Source organism: Cetorhinus maximus, chromosome 15, assembly GCF_964194155.1.
Source record: "Cetorhinus maximus chromosome 15, sCetMax3.hap1.1, whole genome shotgun sequence".
Taxonomy (NCBI): Eukaryota; Metazoa; Chordata; class Chondrichthyes; order Lamniformes; family Cetorhinidae; genus Cetorhinus; species Cetorhinus maximus.
In genome coordinates this window covers 23,370,524-23,388,841 of record NC_135893.1, presented here as the reverse complement: position 1 = coordinate 23,388,841, position 18,318 = coordinate 23,370,524, and the positions used below count along the sequence as shown (strand labels likewise).

Here is an 18,318-nt window from a genome sequence, read left to right as displayed (position 1 = left end):
GAGCTCAGAAAGAATTGAAGAGTCAAACTCAAATGCCAACCCCCTCCCCACAATCATCCAAACCCAACCCTCCCTGGGTTGAGAGAAATGGACCCAATATGCAGAGGGATATTAGATTTTGAACACACCCAAAACAAAGGACCAAACCAAAGGCAGGATCAGCGGTTGGTGCTAAAGGACCCAAATGGACATTAAAAATCTCAAAACATCATTTGAAAAAGACCATAGAGTTCTCCTGGTTAGCATTCTTCCTTGAGCTAACATGAAAAACTAGTCATTCATCTCATCGCCGTTTATGACGCCGTGGTGTGCACTAGATGTTTTTGCAACGTGTGATAAGGCAATATATAAAGCATTTTAAACTGTGCTGTCTTTTTTCTTTCTCAGTCTGGTTTCATAGAGCGGTACTCTAGGAAGGAGGAACCTGAACATATTATCATCCGAGGTTGCTGTGGGGTGTTACTCCTGCTGGGCACCATGTCACTGACTTACTATTTTTACAGGAGAAGGTTATGCTGATGGAATTGGCCACAGACCTATTGAGACATTCACCATCAATCCATTTCGCTCCATTCTCTGCACGCCACAGCAGATCAACCTCGGGTTGCCATCTATTACCAATTTAACTAAACCTGCCTGGGGTGAGCTGTTCCAGCATGATACACATGTACTCCCACACAACATGGACACTTGATGGCTCAAACCAAATACATATACGAGAGTCATTAACTAGTTAAGTTCTCTGCTTGATCCTGAGAGGACATTTGAATCATTGGATAATTTGACATCTGCTTTCTATCAGCCTTTCCATGTAACTAGATTGTGGGATAAGAATGTTTCTTACATTAAACAATGACTACAATTCAGACGTGCTTCTTTGGCTGTAGGACATTTTGGGCGTTCTGAGGTCATAAAAAGCACAATACAAATGCAAGTCTTTTTGTAGTAACTTGATTTAACAATAGAGAATTCACCCCAGGTCTGATCCAATTCATTATCTCAACCATTTATCTGTGTAAGTTTTAGTGATGTAAATTCCTATCTGTTCTTATATAGAGTGCAACACTGTTGGGTTTGTAACAGATAAAAATGAATAAATGAACCTTGAGAATGCTGCAAATAAAGAACATCTGAAAGAATAGTGACAGAGTAATGTTTAATTGATGGAGGATCCCAATAAAAACATTAAGTTGTTTGATTTTCTTTCAGATGTGGATCTGTTATGTTTCTATAGCATTCTCTGCTTTTATTTCACTGAGCTTGACGATGTAACTTTGTCCAGTTGTTCTTTCCTACCCTGTGTGTCCATTACAGACAAGACTGCAGGAAATATAGCAACAGTGCGTTTCTATTAATAAATAATGTCTCTTTTTCATTTGGTGTCAAGTCCTATCTTGTCCCAACATTTCTATACTTTATCGCCTTCAGGAGGAGATGGGGGGGAAGGAAATTGGAAAAGTGACAAATAATATACCAACAAAATAAATCAAACTGAGTCAGCCCTGCCACCCAGTGGACACAAGGCATCATTACTAGTGATTCCTGCTGGAAAATCCACACACCTCTGAACATCATTAGAAAAATGCAATACTTTAACACATTTGCTCTGATGCTGGTCCTGGCTCCATGGAAGATCCAGTTGGATTGCCCAACATCAGTCTGCAGAAAACGGAGACACAAACACACAGACTGAGCTCCCACAGAATAAAACAAAAATCAGTATTTACAAGGCTGCTGGATTCTTGAATGCACTGATTTGCATTCACCTGGGCTCCAGGGTAAATGGACCAGATGACCTCTGGAACCACGTCAAGTGGCCTTTCTTAATTTGTGGATTTTGACACTGAGAATCCACAGAGCATTTGACCTAGCAGCATCACAACTAGCGATTCAATTCTGTCTGCATCTGATCTCCTCACATGGACTCCCAGTAGGGGCCACTACATAGTCCTCAAGAGTGGAAATAATCAGATTCTTCTCTCTCTCGATCCAGGCATAGAGACCAAGTGTAGCACCAACGCTGCCACCTCAGCTGAGAACAGAGAGCGGTGCCTTACCCACTGCTGGCAAAGGACCTCATGGGATATGCATCATATTCAACCATCCTGGCTCATTCTTTCATAGCAGCATGTCTGTTTGCTGGGGTAATTACATGGACGATACAGTTTCTCCCCCGACAATATTTATTGACAGAAAAACTTTCAATTAACTATAGATAGAATGTGACAGAAACAAACGGGAGATGGTCAGCAACAATTAACAGACAGGTCGACAGACAAACTCACGTTAAATCACTCACTGGTGCTGCGTAACTGAGTTCACAATTTTTCCACCCAATTTTCTCCCTTCCTCTCTTGAATGTGCCATCTCTTGCCCAGTTAAGTGTTTCATAGATGCAAGGCACCTTCCAGTAATCTTCCCTGTTTCCATTCTTCACATGGAACCCTAGAGATCAAGTGCCAGCGAGTATTTGACTCTGGGCAAAAATAAAACTCAGCCCAATCCCACCCCTCACCCAATGTCCACACAGACTTTGAGCAGTAATCATTGATAGCAGCAGAATCTCTGGCTAATTTCTTTCATCCCTACCTCGGGGACTCTGATGCTAATCGTAGTGCCTCCAGCACCACTCCACCTGAGATCAGCAAATGCCGCATAGATCAGCGGATCAAACTGGGGATCTTCCTCTCTCAGTACCACAGCCTTCATTCAGGGAACATGAGGTTGTGGTCAGGGGGGCGGGGATGTGGTCTTCAACTTTGAAAATTACCATAAGTAATAAATGGGAAGCTGCAGTAAGTGTGCGTGTGTCCTTTCCCCAACAAAAACATGTGCCCCGTTTACTAACTAGTGTGAGGGTTCCAGATGTTGTTTCAAGTAGAAATACCCACCTCAGCTCAATTACTGATATTATTAACAACTTTCCTCGTGTGATAAGGAGGCAATGGTAACCCTAAAACATACACTTCTCACAATGTTTTCAGTGTCTCTTTATACATACTAACAAACCCTGATATCGAGAGAAAGATAGGTTCCCTGTCTGGCTGCCTGCAACCTTTACCTCTCTATCCAAGTCTCTAGAGTGGACAAACAGCAAATCAAAAACTAATTAAAAGGAGTTAAAGTTCAGAACTGTCCCAAGCTGCAGAAGGCTGCGTGAGTCCAGGATCAGATCCACTCTCTGCTCAGCTGCTGTCTTTTTGGTGATCCAGGATTTGTGTGTCAGATACTCTTGATCTCTGCTGTGCACTGTCCTGGGGATGTCTTACCGTTCCCTTGGAATTGACTCCTGAGGAATCCTGTAAAACATAATTTATTGCTTAAATTTAATGCGTCAACAGTGACTCAGCTGAAAGCACTCTCGCCTCTGAGTCACAAGGGTCTAAGTTCAAGTCCCACTCCATGGTGAGTTCAAAGAAGAGCAAGGTAGTTATCCTCTGGTGTCCTGGCCAATACTTATCTCTAAATCAACATCACAAAAATAGATTAACTGATCATCCTCATGTTGCGGTTTTTGGGAGTTTGTTGTGTGCAAATTGGCTGCCACATTACAACAGTGACTATACTTCAAAAGTACATCAATGCGCTTCGAGACCCAGTGACCATGAAAAGCACTATATAAATGCAAGTATTTCTTTCTTTATTAAAATTTGTCCACCCCCTCCTCCACTGAAGGTACTGACTTTTGTTGGTGTTCAGTACCTCAGTCACTAGCTGCCCACCATTAACTCACACTCGCACCTTGGGTGAGCTTGTTCATTACTGCCCAGACATTCTTTCAATTTAATTCCATTAACAGATTGGGAAATTTTAAAACACAAAGTTTTTCATATCTAAACCTGGAAAAAACGTTCAACACCAGAAAAGAGCACCAACAGCAGCCCAAATAAATGTTCTTGTGTGTGTAAACATGGGAGGAAGTGTGCACATGTACAGGCAAAGCTGAACAAGGGGTTTGTGTAGAGACCAGTGTGAACACGGAGAGGGTGTGTCTCCATGCAGAGACCAGTCTGCAAGCAGTGAATGCGCAGCTGGTAAGAGCACTGTTAATATTACTATTTTCTTAAATGTATTTATATTTTAGGAAGACATGCATGAATGTCATTACATGTTGAGATGCAAACAGAAATACATCAACTTTAAAAAATGATTAAACTAAGTGATGGCAGAAGACAAGGAATTATGTACAGGGAGGAGACTGGACTAAATGTTCACATGAATTTCTGGAAGTTATGTACAGAATCAGCCCTTTGACCACAGTGTTCCTGCCAATCAGCACCTGGAAGGGCTTTTACCTCACTCTGAAGTATAGTCTAATCCAGTCGCCTCTGGTATTAAGACAGGCAAGGAGACTACTTGACTTTGCTTACCTGTAGCCTACAGGCCTCCATCATTGTTCCTGCTTGAAGTAGACACAACATCTCTCCAACCAGTGATAAGAGCACATGGAGCACGTCGGTCCATGTCCCAACAGTCAGGGTCAAAATCAGCAGCCCACCCATCCTTACACCCACCGTCTGGTAGACACTTTGCTCATTTGGATTTTGCTTCTGCTCCTCTGAAACATAATAAAGAGATCAGTCACAATGGCACCCAAATGGAAAAGGTTTGCACAATCCAAACATTTAAAAATAAAAATGCCCCAAGGTGGATTATAAACCCAGGAATCTAGAGGTACAGATTCACAAGTCATTCGAAGTAGTAACACAGTTTGACAAAGCCATTCAAAAGTGCTGGCAAAGCACTGAGGTTCATTTCTAGAGGTAATAAAAACAGGAAGTGTTGGAAAAACTCAGCAGGGCTGGCAGCATCTGTGGAAAGAGAAACAGTGTTAATGTTTCGAGTCGGGTATGGTTCTTCTTGAGTTCTGAAGAAGAGTCATATTGGATTCGAAACAGTAACTCTGTTTCTCTTGCAACAGATGCTGCCTGACCTGATGAGTTTTTCCAGCATTTTATGCTTTTGTTTCAGATTTCCAGCATCTGCAGTATTTTGCTTTCATTCATTCCTGGAGGCACTGAATTCAAAAGCAGAGAAGTTATGTTAAACTTATACCGAAGTTTCATTAAACTACAATTAACTGTGAACAGTTCCGGTCTCCATCTTACGAAAAAGATGTAGAAGCACTGGAGAAAGTTTTTAAAAATTTATTTGTTCACAGGTTGTGGGTGTCACTGGCTAGGCCAGCATTTAGCCAGTGCAACATAAAATTTACAACAACAACTTGCATTTATACAGCACCTTTAACATCATAAAATGACCCCAAGGCACAGGAGTGTTATAAAACAAAATATAACACCAATCCACATAAGGGGCTATTAGGGCAGATGACCAAAAGCCTGATCAAAGAGGTAGGTTTTAAGTAGTATATTAAAGGGGGAAAGTGGTCAAAAGGCAGAGAGGTTTAGGGAGGGAATTCCAGAGTTTAGGGCCAAAGCAGCTGAAGGTACTGCCACCAATGGTGGAGTGATTAAAATCAGGTATGCGCAAGAGGCTGGAATTAGAGCAGTGCTGATACCTTGGAGTTTGTTAAGCTGGAGAGATAGGGAGGGATTTGAAAATGGGGATGAGAATTTTAAAATTGAGATGAGTTAAAAAGATAATGCCAGAACTGAGATGCTATAAATAATAGAAAAGACTGAACAGGCTGAGCCCTTTACTCTTAAGAGAAAGGAAAAGTCTGATCGAGGTCTCTAAAATTTTGAGGGGTTTGACACGGTAGACATAGAGTAGATGTTTCCACTTTGTGAGGAGGGGGAGAGGGGGTGAGTTCAAAACTAGGGGCCATAGATAACAACATGGCGTGATGTGTTACAGATCATATTCAAGGGATCCAAGTTACTGTGGCAACATGCACTTTTACATGCCGGTTGTAGTCTGGAGCTGTGGACAGTGATGGTAACAGCTCCAACTTCTGTTCATCACATGGCTGACCAGGAATCTCTCCTACTCTTACTGCCTGCTAACGGCGTGTGTTGGAATAACTTGCAGTATGATATCAACCTGTTGGCCACATTATGAACATAATTTCCTTGGCCATCAAACTCTCCTGACACAGAGGCAGTGATGCCGCCCACTACACCACCAGACTTCTAGATGTAACATAGTGATCGATCCAATGAAGAATTAAGGAAAAACTTGTACACCTAGAACATGGTAAGAACGTAGAACTTTCTACTACATTGGAGCAGTTGAGGCGAATAGCATAGATGCATTTAAGGGGATACTGAATAAAAACATGAAGGAGATGTTGATAGAATGAAAATAAGTAAAGTGGTGGTGTGGGGCATAAACACTGGCGTAGAAAGTTGGGTCAAATGACCCGTCCTTGTGTTGTAAAATTCGACACAATAGAGATAGAGGAAAGATACACTGAATCAGGAAGAGACGAACACATGAAGGCTGGGATGAAGAGTTTTAAAAAGCAGATGGATGTGTATGTTTAGGGAGGAGTTCCAAAGAGTAGGACTCAAGCAGCTGAAGGCTCTGCGACCAATAGTGGGATGAAGGAAGGAAGGGCAGGTACACAGAGGAGCTGGGCAGGAGATATATCCTTGTGGTTTATAGGGCCTCACCATCTCATCTTATAACAGATTCCTGGTTCTTATCACTTCTTTCCATTGATGCAAAGACTATGTCCCTTTTGCAGATAATAATTCATTTCGCACCTGCCTCTCCCAGTTAACAATTACTTTTAACCTTCTCCATTTCCATGCTTCCACAGATTACAGATACAGCAGGGCCATACAACACAGGACACAGGAGGGCTCGGAGTGAACAGGGGAGCCTTATGTAAAGTAACCAGTTAACAAGATTAAAAATCAACAGGATTACCCTGTCGCAGAAGGGAGGCCAAACAGTGAAGCTTGCAGAGTTTTCACATTTTGTCCCAATTTCCCCCTCCCTCTCCTTAGGAAGGACACTAACTCCTTCCTGGAGTACATGTTCCTAGGGCTGCTGGCTACCATCCAGTATTCTGTCCCACTTTTACGTGCATTCTTAGACAATGAGTCTTGGTAGGCCATTTTTAGATGTGAGTTTCACAGCTGACCTGATCCTACCACACCCCTCATCTGCACTGCACAATTTCTGAAAAGAATCACTGGACAGCGATCAAGCTTAGGACCTAGGCTGATTTTTTTTTTCTCCTCTTTATTGCCAAGATACCGAAGTCCCAACAGCTGCCCTGGTTCAGGTCAGTTAAATCTGCACAGACCATGTATAGGAGCTGGAATGTTGCTGGTCTGTACAGCACAGTATCACACTGGGTAGTACATTTATTCACTGAGCCACTAGGGGAGTAGCCATGGGTGGCCTTGGCTCTGCTCTTCCACTTCACAGCTATCAGACGTAGTAGCCTACTCTGTCCCCTTGCCACTATCCTGTCAATTCTCACCTTGCATGTAAATCACCAGCAGAGTGTAGCAGATGGTCAGGGGTGTCCAGAATCTTATTGCCTCCGAGGTGGTGACGAAGTCTCTGTTAATGAGGAAGATGGCTGCCATATCCGCCACGATGAACATAACCTTCAAGGCATTGCACAGCAGCTTAGGAATCTGGTGCCAGGTGGTCAGGAGGAGGATGCACACTCCACAGTATCGCTCCTTACTGTGTAATTCATACATTCTGTAGCTGTGGTTTGCCAGTTTCCACACATACCACATGATGAGGCCAGTGAGGCTGGTGCTTAGCATCAAGCTTACTGTCGAGTGAGGCGCCCCCTCATTCAGGTAGCTCAGGCTGGCCGTCATACCACATCCCACAGAAAACTGGCATAGTAGGAAGATGTGTTTCCTGGAGTCTCCCTGAAAACCAGTCAGAAAGTTCAATATTACACCCTTCACATCTGCCAATCAGGTGTTCAAACAGCAAATTACCTTTATAATAAAAAAAAGTTGCCTGTCACTTGGTAGCCCAGTAACTGCTGTTCACCGTGGTCATTTACCTACTCGTGCTTTTGTACATGATTAGTTGCTTACAATTAGCTGCCTGTAGTGTTCCAGCTTTATGTTTCTTTACTGATTATTATTTATGGCTGTGGAGGCTCCTCTCAGTTGCCTCCTTTCAAGGATTTAAAAGTCCATCCTTTCCTCATAACTCAGTTCTTAGATTGTACTCCTGCAACTCTCATATCTGCACCAACTCTCAGGTTCTGACTCTGACATTACCCAAATGACTCAGCTGAAGAGTGCACTAAGCCGTACAGACCCACAAGATCTCAGGCCTGATGACTGCTCTGCACTATACAGCTTGGACAACAACAGCAGGGGCTACAATTGATCTAAGCACATCTGGGACAGAGCCCAAAGACTACAAAGAGTAATGCAAAAGAGGCAGGTGAGGCAGGATAACAACTAGCGTGCTCCTAGCCCAGAATGCACAACATGCTCATATCTCCCATTCCACTGGAGGAATCTCCTGCATTTATATCGCTATCATTGTGCCTGATTTCCTAATGTGACCTTCAAACCCTGTAATCTGGATGGGCAGGGTTCCTTTTGGATGTTACTCACTGACTCTGTGCGTCACCCTGTCAAAAGTAGTAAAAACCATAGAAACTTACATGATTGTTGGAAAGCAACATGGAAATGATTCGAAGGGAGAATTCCAGTACCACCAGAGAGGACACTCTGGATCCCACAGTGGAGAATAGGATGGTCAGGATGTAGAAATGCAGGGAATCCAGAATTTGTCGCTGGGAATGTAATTTGGGAACTTTGACCCCAGCTCGGACAGGTTCACTGAAACAATAAAATGGCAGACTTTCCTCATGATTGATTCAATTTTTTTTCTTTTTCTCCCACTTTCCTAATGCCCTCAGAGTACAGCAGCCTGAAGAGATCCTGAAGAGAGGTTTGTGTGCACTCCTAGTACCAGTTGCTGAGACCGTCAGAGAATAGTTCTGGGATGACTCTCTCCAATCCTGCTTTCCCATCAGGTGGGATCAAATCTGAATCGAAACACTCCCCATCCCCTCCTCTCCACCCCCAAATATTTCTCAGGATGAGAAAAGGGTCAAATTCCACTGCGCTTTATTGCTGTTTGAATGTCTTGTGTCACACTATAAACAACGAGCAGTGGACAATTACTGCAGGACACAACCATCTTATGGATTTTCTCTCAGGAATAACTTAAAGCACTTTACATACAATGAATTACTTTACGTGGGTAAATGTGGCAGCCGTTTTACACACAAGATCCCACAAACATCAACGAGATGAATGACAAATTAATCTGTTTTTCCTGGTTTTGCGTGAGAAACATTAGCCAAGAAGCTGGGATAATTCCTCGTCCTTGTTTCAACAGTGCCTTGAGATCCTGAACACCCACCTGAGTTCTTAGCTCAAGTAGGCAAGGCTTTGGTTGAACATCTCATCTGAACAAGGACAGCTTTAGAGAAATTGATCCTCGAGATGATAAAGGGAAGGTGAGTGTTCAGCAGCATGGGAAAGGAGATAGGGTGTAAAATGTTGTTCATTGATCTGTAAGAAGTTAAGAATCATCATGGACATAATATCGGGCAGGCAATCAAACAGTACATCTGCAACTTTGGAGCCAATGATAGTGGGAGAGAGATAAAGCTGAGGGTATATATAGAAGAGGATCTCATGTTTGCTGATTATCAACTGAAAGGTGGCATGTGGATCATGTAGATGATGACTAGGAAGAGCCTTGCACATAACCATGGAAGTGACTTTCTGGGAGAGGAAGAGAATCTACTGAGGGAATATAGTGACTGTGTTGAGAAAGGTAGGAGTAGAAACTTAAGTGTAGTGGAGGAGAGCGGCCAATACCCTCAAAGGCTGCAAAGAAACTGAAGAGGGCGAGGAGGGACAGTGAACTACAAACGTGAAGCACTCAGAAGCTTCTTTGTTTCCAAAATTGAAGTTAATATGTCAGCTGCAAAGATATCACTCTGTCCAAAGTTAACAATTACATTACTTGTGACTGATTACCAAGTATTTAATCAACAACAACATGCAGTTATAAAGTGCCTTTAACCTAGTAAAATGTCCCAGGTCACTTCACAAATGATCACTTTAAAAAATTGACGCTGATCTAAAGGAGGAGCCATTTGGAGAGGTCAAAGAGATGGGTTTTAAGGAGTGTTTTAGAGGAGGAGAGAAAGGTGGAGAGGATTGGAAGGGTGCGAGGTGCTAGAGGAGGTTACAGACTTAGGCAGGAGCAAGGTCATGGAGGGATTTGAACACAAGGATGGGAATTTTAAATTTGAGATGTTGGTGGACTGGGAGCCAATGCAGACCAGCAATCACAGGGGTGATGGGTTTACAGGACTTGGTTTTATACACTTGGCCTTGCCCATGGAGTGAAACATAGAAAATGTTAAATATAATAGTAGCCATTGACAATGTGTATTACAGCAGGTTACAGTGCGAAGTGTATCAGAGATTGTTACAACAAGGGTATGGATCTAACAGACTGTCACACTGAGGAGTGTGGGGTATTTCAGAGACTGTCACACTGAGGAGTGTGGGGTATTTCAGAGACTGTCACACTGAGGAGTGTGGGGTATTTCAGAGACTGTCACACTGAGGAGTGTGGGGTATTTCAGAGACTGTCACACTGAGGAGCGTGGGGTATTTCAGGGACTGTCACACTGAGGAGCGTGGGGTATTTCAGAGACTGTCACACTGAGGAGTGTGGGGTATTTCAGAGACTGTCACACTGAGGAGCGTGGGGTATTTCAGAGACTGTCACACTGAGGAGCGTGGGGTATTTCAGAGACTGTCACACTGAGGAGCGTGGGGTATTTCAGAGACTGTCACACTGAGGAGTGTGGGGTATTTCAGAGACTGTCACACTGAGGAGCGTGGGGTATTTCAGAGACTGTTCCATTGAAGCTGAGGTAAATGAGAGACTGTTACAATGAGGAGTGCGAGATATATCAGGCCATAGTAAAGGGTGGATGGCATATCTGGGAATGTTATGTTGAGGGTGTGGCATGCAGTAAAGTCTGGTAGAGTGAGATGTGTGCAATGTCCAATCTTAGAGAGCTGCAAGACCATTATGGATGAGAAAAGCCAGTCAGCCCACTTTAACTCTTACCCAGTGGTCAGTGTAGTGTATGTCACTGTGTTGCCCCACACGCCTGATTGTAACACTTTGATATACCTCACACTGCTTAAGGTACATTATGTCAGAGGGTGTTACTGTCAAAGTTACAGTGAGGTGTATGGGATCTGTAAGAGTGTTAGAGTGGTTATCAAGAATTGTTACACAGAGGGGCGAGGTACATTACGAAGGATTACATTAAGTACCAAAAAATTTAAGTACTAGTGTACTAATTACTTCTCGGCCTTTTGGCTAAGATCAAGAGTAGTCGTGAAGCGATGGCTATAACCAGTCAAGCCCCATACCATGGGGTACGTAACACCGTCCGGGTGACGGTGAAAGACAGTGAAGGAGGAGCACCCATGGATTGGGCCTTCTTTATCAAGCGGATCCTGTTGAAGGCGTGTGGATTTGAAACGGAGGAGATCTACTCCCTGCAAGACTTCCCCAGCGCTGGATGTTTCGACGTGACTTTCAAGCGTGTGGCAGCTTGCGTCAAGTTCCTGAAGGTGTTCGAGGAGAAGAGAGACCAGCCGGAGATGAAGATCCTGACGGTGGAGCCGCTCTTTGCTCTGCCGTTGCAGCGGGACCGTGTGGTGACTGTACGTCTCTACAGCCCCTACGTCCCTGTCGCCGACGTGTTCACCTTCCTCACCAGGTACGTCGACAAGGTTGGGAGCTGCACTGAGGTTAGAGACGCCTTCGGGATTTGGACATGCAAACGCCAGGTTAAGGTCACGCTCAAGACCGATGGTAAGGGAGCCATCTTCCACCCTCCTTCCAGCTTCGCTATCGGGGGAAGCCATGGCTACCTTGTCTACGCTGGGCAGCCCAAAATTTGTCGCTCATGCGGCAAGTCTGGTCATGTGGCAGCCAACTGAGGCGCCGCCCTCTGCAAGAACTACAAACAGGAAGGGCACCAGACAAAGGTCTGCAAACAGACTAAGTGCTGCAACCTGTGTGCTGAGGCACACCACCTCTACAGGACCTGCCCCAAACGCTGCCTCACTTATGAACAGGCAGCCAAAGCCAACGAAGGGGAAGCAGAGGAAATGCTTCGTGTCACTACTACCAAGGACACTTGCAACACTCCAACCACCAAGGCCCCCAGTGAGAACAACGGAACAAGGGAGGACACAGAGAGGGACAAGGTGGAGGAAAAGATTGAGGCAGCAGACAGCCAATCAACCGCACTGCCCCCTGAACCTCCCACTCCTCAGGAGAGCAAATCAGTGGAGGAGGAGGAGGAAGCAGCGGAAAATCAGCAGGGGGAGTGGCAGCTGGTGAAGAGAGCCAAAAGGAAGAAGGGGCTAAGAAGGGACCAAGCCACTTCCCAGACAAGTGGCAAGAGGTGTCTCCCATCCAACATGGATGACAAGGGCAGCTGCTCTTCGGACGAAGAAGGGAAAGGGTGGCATCTACAGAAGAAGCGGCAAAGTTCTAGGGAGTTGGTGGATGAGACACCCGAGCTCCAGAACATTGGAGACAATGAGGATACCAGCGCACCCCAACTTTGCCCACAAACCAAAGAGGCCAGTGCACCCCAGCCCCAGGAATCTGGGAGCAGTGAAGCGCTCAGTGCACCCCAGCTCCAGGAAGCCGGGAGCAGCAACGCCCCAAAGGGGGAGAGAATTGGAGAAGCTTCTCCAACAGAGGACATTTCAAATCCCGTTCTCTGCACGAACCCCCAGATGCCACCTGAGCAGAACATCTCCAATGGGGAGGTTCAGGACAGTTTCCTCAGCCCATCTAAAGTGAGGCAATTTGTGAACACTATGGGTATGCAGGAGCAGACCAAAGGTCTGGGACTCTCAGAGACAACAGGTTTGGTAAGTGACTAAATGCTTTAAAATGGGTTTAAAGATTGTATTCATAAATATGCGTAGCATTAAATCTACTACGCGATGTGTTGCGACCTTGGACTAGCTTGCCAAGGTCAAAGCTGATCTGTTGTTTCTGCAGGAGTGTGCGATACCGCACCTCAGCTCCTACAGGCAATGGTAACGATGGTGGTCCCATGGGCCATCAATCTGGTCGGGAGGAAATGACTCTCGTTCCTCCGGCCTGGGTATTCTGCTGCGGGGAGGCAACTTCACCGTCTCCAAGGTTAAGGAGGTGGTGGGCGGGCGCCTCCTTGTAGCAGACGTAATGTACAAGAATGCTTCACTCCGGTTAATTAACGTGTACACCCCGGCACAAAAGGGCGAGCGGCTGGCGGTTTTTCTGCAGCTCCCACTGCTGCTGGTGACCTCCAGGCCGGTCATTCTGGGCGGTGACTTCAACTGCGTCATCGATGCGACTGGACGATCCGGCAGGGCCGACAGCAGATTGGACGCTACGTCCAGATCCCTGATGGAAACACTTAAGGATGCCAAGCTGCACTACGTCTTCAGCAACCCTGCAGACGGAGCACAGTGTAGATACACCTGGTCATGGCCAGACGGGTCCATCCGTTCCAGGATAGACTTCCTGTTTGTGTCTCGTGTGTTCGCAGTCAGATCCACCGACGTCAAGCTGGTGTTCTTCTCTGACCACTGCCTCCTACTAGCTGACTGTCACTTAGAGGAAGACCAGAGGGTGGGCAGGGGGGCATGGAAGCTAAACGTGCAACTGCTGACCCCAGAGAACATTGAGGAACTGAAGAGGGATTACAAAGGTTGGAGAACTGTGAAACCCCTCTTTGAGTCCCTGACACACTGGTGGGAAGCGGTCAAGGGAAACATCAAGAGGCTTTTCATCCTCAAAGACACCCAGAAAGCTAGAAAGGAACAGAGGGAAATGTCCCGACTCCAGAAAAACATGCAGAACCTGCTCTGGCTGCAGTCGATGGGGGTCGATGTCAAGGAGGAACTCCAAGAGGTGAATAGCCAGCAAGCCTCGCTCTTTACCTCGGAGGTCTCCAAGATCATCTTCCGGTCCAGAGTCCGCTCCGTGGAGCAGGATGAGACGTGCTCACATTTCTTCTTCCAAAAGGTACACAGAGAGAGCTCTGTGATCAGCAGCCTGAAGGAAGAAGACGGCTCAGTAAAGTCATCGCAGTCGGACATTTTGAGGATCAGCAAATCCTTTTATGCCGGATTGTATGACATGGAGCCCACAGACAGCGCGGCCTCCCAGTCCTTCCTGTCCTCTATCACGGAGGTCTTAGACGACAGTACACTGTCTCTTCTGCCCTGCTCCATCTCCACAATCACCACACCCTCAATGTCTCTCTCTCCCCCCACCACCCCCCCCACCTTAAACCAATTTATATTTCTCCCTTCTTCTAACTATGCTTCAGTTCTGCCGAAGGGCCATGAAGGCTCGAAACGTTAACTGATTTCTTCTCCGCCGATGCTGCCAGACCTGCTGAGTTTTTCCAGGTAATTCTGTTTTTGTTTTGGATTTCCAGCATCCGCAGTAGCTTTTAGCTTTTTGTTTTTATCTTTGTGTTTAATTGACTGCCACCCCTCTTCAAGAAATGCCTTCTTTGAAGAAGTACGGTTCTGTCCTCCGACAGGATTTCCGACTGTCTCTTCTGCCCTGCTCCATCTCCACAATCACCACACCCTCAATGTCTCTCTCTCCCCCCACCACCCCACCACAACCCCCACCCCCCCTCTACCACCCCACCCCCCACCTTAAACCAATTTATATTTCTCCCTTCTTCTAACTATGCTTCAGTTCTGCCGAAGGGCCATGAAGGCTCGAAACGTTAACTGATTTCTTCTCCACCGATGCTGCCAGACCTGCTGAGTTTTTCCAGGTAATTCTGTTTTTGTTTTGGATTTCCAGCATCCGCAGTAGCTTTTAGCTTTTTGTTTTTATTATTATAGTACACGGGAGAGCCTGGACAAACTGCTAACTCCTGACGAACTGACTAAGGCCCTTGAGTCCTTCGAGAAGAGTAAAACTCCCGGAAGCGATGGCTTGCCGGCGGAGTTGTATTCGGCTCTGTGGGACTTGATCGGCCCAGACCTGCTAGAAGTGTACGAGAGTATGCTCCTGGCCGGCAGTATGTCAGAATCCATGAGGAAAGGCATCATCACCCTCATCTACAAGCACAAGGGGGAAAGGGAGGAAATTAGAAATTGGCGACCCATTTCACTGTTGAATGTGGACTATAAGATTTTGTCCAAGGTCATCACCAATCGGGTCAAGTCCGCTCTGGAATTGGTGATCCACCCTGACCAGACCTGCACTGTGCCGGGCAGGAAGATCTCTGACTGCCTCGCGCTACTCAGGGATACGATTGCCTATGTGCAGGACAGGGGTGTGGACACCTGCCTCATCAGCCTGGATCAGGAGAAGGCCTTTGACAGAATATCGCACACCTACATGGTGGATGTGCTCTACAAAATGGGGTTTGGGGAGGAAATTTGCAATTGGATTCAACTGCTCTACACTAACATCAGTAGCGCAGTCTCAATCAATGGGTGGGAAACAGATAGCTTTCCTATTAAATCTGGAGTCAGGCAGGGCTGCCCTCTCTCCCCTGTCCTATTTGTGTGTTGCATAGAACCCTTTGCTGAGTCCATCAGGAAGGATCCGGGCATGAGAGGAGTGACGATCCCAGGCAGTGGAGGCACTCAGGTCAAAGCCTCCCTGTACATGGACGATGTTGCTGTCTTCTGCTTGGATCCGCTGTCGGTGCGCAGACTGATCCACATCTGCGACCAGTTCGAACTGGCCTCGGGAACCAAGGTAAATCGTGAGAAGAACGAGGCCATGTTCTTTTGGAACTGGGCTGACTGATCCTTTGTCCCCTTCGCTGTCAGGTCTGACGGCCTGTAGGTGCTGGGGATATGGTTCGGAGGGTCCAGGGCATGCGTTAGAACCTGGAAGGAGCGAGTGTCTATGGTGCAAAGAAAACTGGGCATGTGGGAGCGACGCTCCCTCTCCATTGCGGGTAAGAACCTGGTCATCAGGTGTGAGGCACTCTCGCTGTTGCTGACCCATTCTAGACTCCGATGGCGATCACCCGAGCCATCTTTCGCTTTATCTGGAGGTCGAAAATGGATCGTGTCTGCAGGGACGCGATGTACAAGCCTCTAGATAAAGGAGGAAAAAACGTGCCCAACATCGCCCTCATACTGATGGCCACCTTTGTGTGTGGCTGCATCAAGCGGTGCGTGGACCATCGGTACGCAAACACCAAGTGTCACTACGTGCTGAGATTCTACCTGTCCCCGGTGTTGCGAAGGGTGGGTCTGGCCACGCTGCCGCGGAACGCTCCAAGTAGTTGGACTGTGCCCTACCACCTGTCCCTCGTGGGAAAATTTATGCGGAGAAACACCTTTGACCACAAGTCCATCAGGCAGTGGTCGGCACGTAACGTCTTAGAGGCCCTGCGGGAAAAGGAGAGGTTGGATCCTGTGGGATGGTTCCCCGAGCAGACTGTCAAAGTCATTTGGCAGAATGCCTCATCGCCAGAACTTTCCAGCAAGCACCAAGACGTAGCTTGGCTGGTGGTGAGAAAGGCACTCCCCGTCAGATCCTTCCAACACGCCAGGAGTCTCACCCCCTCTGCACGTTGCCCTCGAGGTGGCTGTGGTGGGGACGAGACCGTTGTTCACCTCCTTGTGGATTGTGCCTTTGCAAAGAAGGTCTGGAGAGAGATGCAGTGGTTGCTGTCGAGGTTCATCCCGAGCAGTGCTGTGACACAGGACTCTGTGCTCTAAGGGCTGTTCCCAGGGACACACACTGAGATAAACATCAACTGCAGCTGGAGGATCATTAACTCGGTGAAAGATGCTCTTTGGTCTGCCCGAAACTTGTTGGTCTTCCAGCGCAAAGAGTCGTCCCCGACCGAGTGTTGCAGACTGGCACATTCCAAGGTCCAGGACTACGTGCTGAGGGACGCACTAAAGCTTGGGGCAGCCGCCGCAAAGGCGCAATGGGGAAAGGTCGCTGTCTAAGACCTTTCTGCCACAGTGCACCGGGGGGCTGGGAAAGGTATAGACCCCTTGGGCTGTACGGCTCACAATGAATGTATGTAGTGAATACTAATTGTATTATAAACGTATTGAAGCACCTCAGAGTGCAACATGATGTCTGTTGATAACTCCAATACCATTGTCTGATTGTCTGCATTGACCATATTGAAATGATTGTAATATTCATTGATTGTATGGATGCACCTTGTGATACATGTGTAAAAGTTGAATCTGTTTGAACTTATGTGAAATGGTTTGGAATGTTCTTCCAGATATTTTATGAATAAAGTATATTTTTCAAAAAAAAAGTACCAAAGAAATTAAGTACTAGTGTACTAATAAGTGTTACAGCTAAGGACGCAATGTAGTAATAGCTATATCGACATAAGAAATAAACAATTATTTGAATTGCAATCAGACGTTTGTCGAAATATTGGTGCAGAGTATGCTGCCAAAAAAACCCGGCGAGTTTAGAGGCAATCGCTGTTAGTCATGTGTATACCGTCCAGCAACTAGTGGCTAGGGAGACAAACCGCATCAATTATGATGCAGGATAATTTACTCCGCTGTTAGCCTCATAAAGAGGTGTCAGCTGTGGCTCAGTTCATAGCACCCTCGCCTTTGAATCAGAGGGTTGTGGGTTCATATCCCATTCCCGGAAAACCAAGAACTGTGATTGTACTCGAAAGAGTTGCAATCTGTGACTGTTGATAACTCGAAAGAGTTAGCCTCATAAAAGCTGGATTTGTACATTAAACTCGAATTAAACTAGCTACAGAAAGTTAGAGCTGGTATTTAACTGTCTAAGCACCCTTTAACAATGTGATTATCGCTAAGGAAATGCCAATCTCTCCAATCCAGAGAGGGAGCCTGTCTCCATTGAGTATCCTACATGACACGAGTCTGTGTCCCTCTTCGTGAAACCACCACAAGAAGATTCGGATTGGATAAAAACCAATAGAGGGCATCTGGGGTAAACCGCTACTTTCAGAAAGGTTTTCTTTTCACAAATAAACTTACTGCAAAAAATGGATGTGGAGGTGGATCCGCAGTAAATGGTTGACGATAGACACAGCACAAGCCGCGGACACACCTAAGAACAGAAAGCGGGCAATATTTAAAACTTGCTCAACTCACAGACCGGGCTCCCCACCACCACCACCACCTCTCCCAACCCAGACTGGGCTCCCCCCCGCCTCCTCCTCCTCACCCTGCAGCAGGCTGTCTATGGGTTTCGAAGTCAGGGAAATCCACCCAAAGTTGGGGATGCACCATCGGAGAAAGCCCCACATTTCCAGTCTCAGGACAGCTCTCAATCCCGGCTTCAGGG

At 46.3% G+C, this 18,318-nt stretch overlaps 2 protein-coding genes across 3 annotated transcripts in view; one reads left to right on the top strand and one right to left on the bottom strand.

Annotated features, from left to right (window-relative positions):
- The window catches only part of bcl2l16 (BCL2 like 16), a 65,812-nt gene extending 64,604 nt beyond the window's left edge, over window positions 1-1,208 (top strand). For both annotated transcript variants that reach the window (XM_078558115.1, XM_078558116.1), the window contains one exon: window positions 388-1,208. In XM_078558115.1, the coding sequence (XP_078414241.1) occupies window positions 388-519 (132 nt within the window). In that variant the 3' untranslated portion in view covers window positions 520-1,208. The remainder of the gene's footprint in view (window positions 1-387) is intronic.
- Window positions 1,209-2,165: 957 nt separating this feature from the next.
- tmem82 (transmembrane protein 82) lies at window positions 2,166-18,318 on the bottom strand. The gene is made up of 6 exons (XM_078558114.1): window positions 18,199-18,318; window positions 18,009-18,081; window positions 8,564-8,741; window positions 7,397-7,805; window positions 4,371-4,558; window positions 2,166-3,299 (listed from the first exon to the last, which is right to left on the bottom strand). Exons 1-6 carry the CDS (start codon window positions 18,278-18,280, stop codon window positions 3,186-3,188), a joined length of 1,044 nt encoding a protein of 347 aa, XP_078414240.1. The 5' UTR covers window positions 18,281-18,318; the 3' UTR covers window positions 2,166-3,185.

What these genes read in the sequence shown, in the direction of transcription:
- tmem82 (XM_078558114.1), bottom strand. Translation starts at nt 18,280, where the DNA reads ATGTGGGGCTTTCTCCGATGGTGCATCCCCAACTTTGGGTGGATTTCC. An exon ending in CATAGACAGCCTGCTGCAGG is followed by an intron (nt 18,082 to 18,198) that starts GTGAGGAGGAGG and finishes TTCTGTTCTTAG; the next exon opens with GTGTGTCCGCGGCTTGTGCT. An exon ending in TGTTGCTTTCCAACAATCAT is followed by an intron (nt 7,806 to 8,563) that starts GTAAGTTTCTAT and finishes ACTGGTTTTCAG; the next exon opens with GGAGACTCCAGGAAACACAT.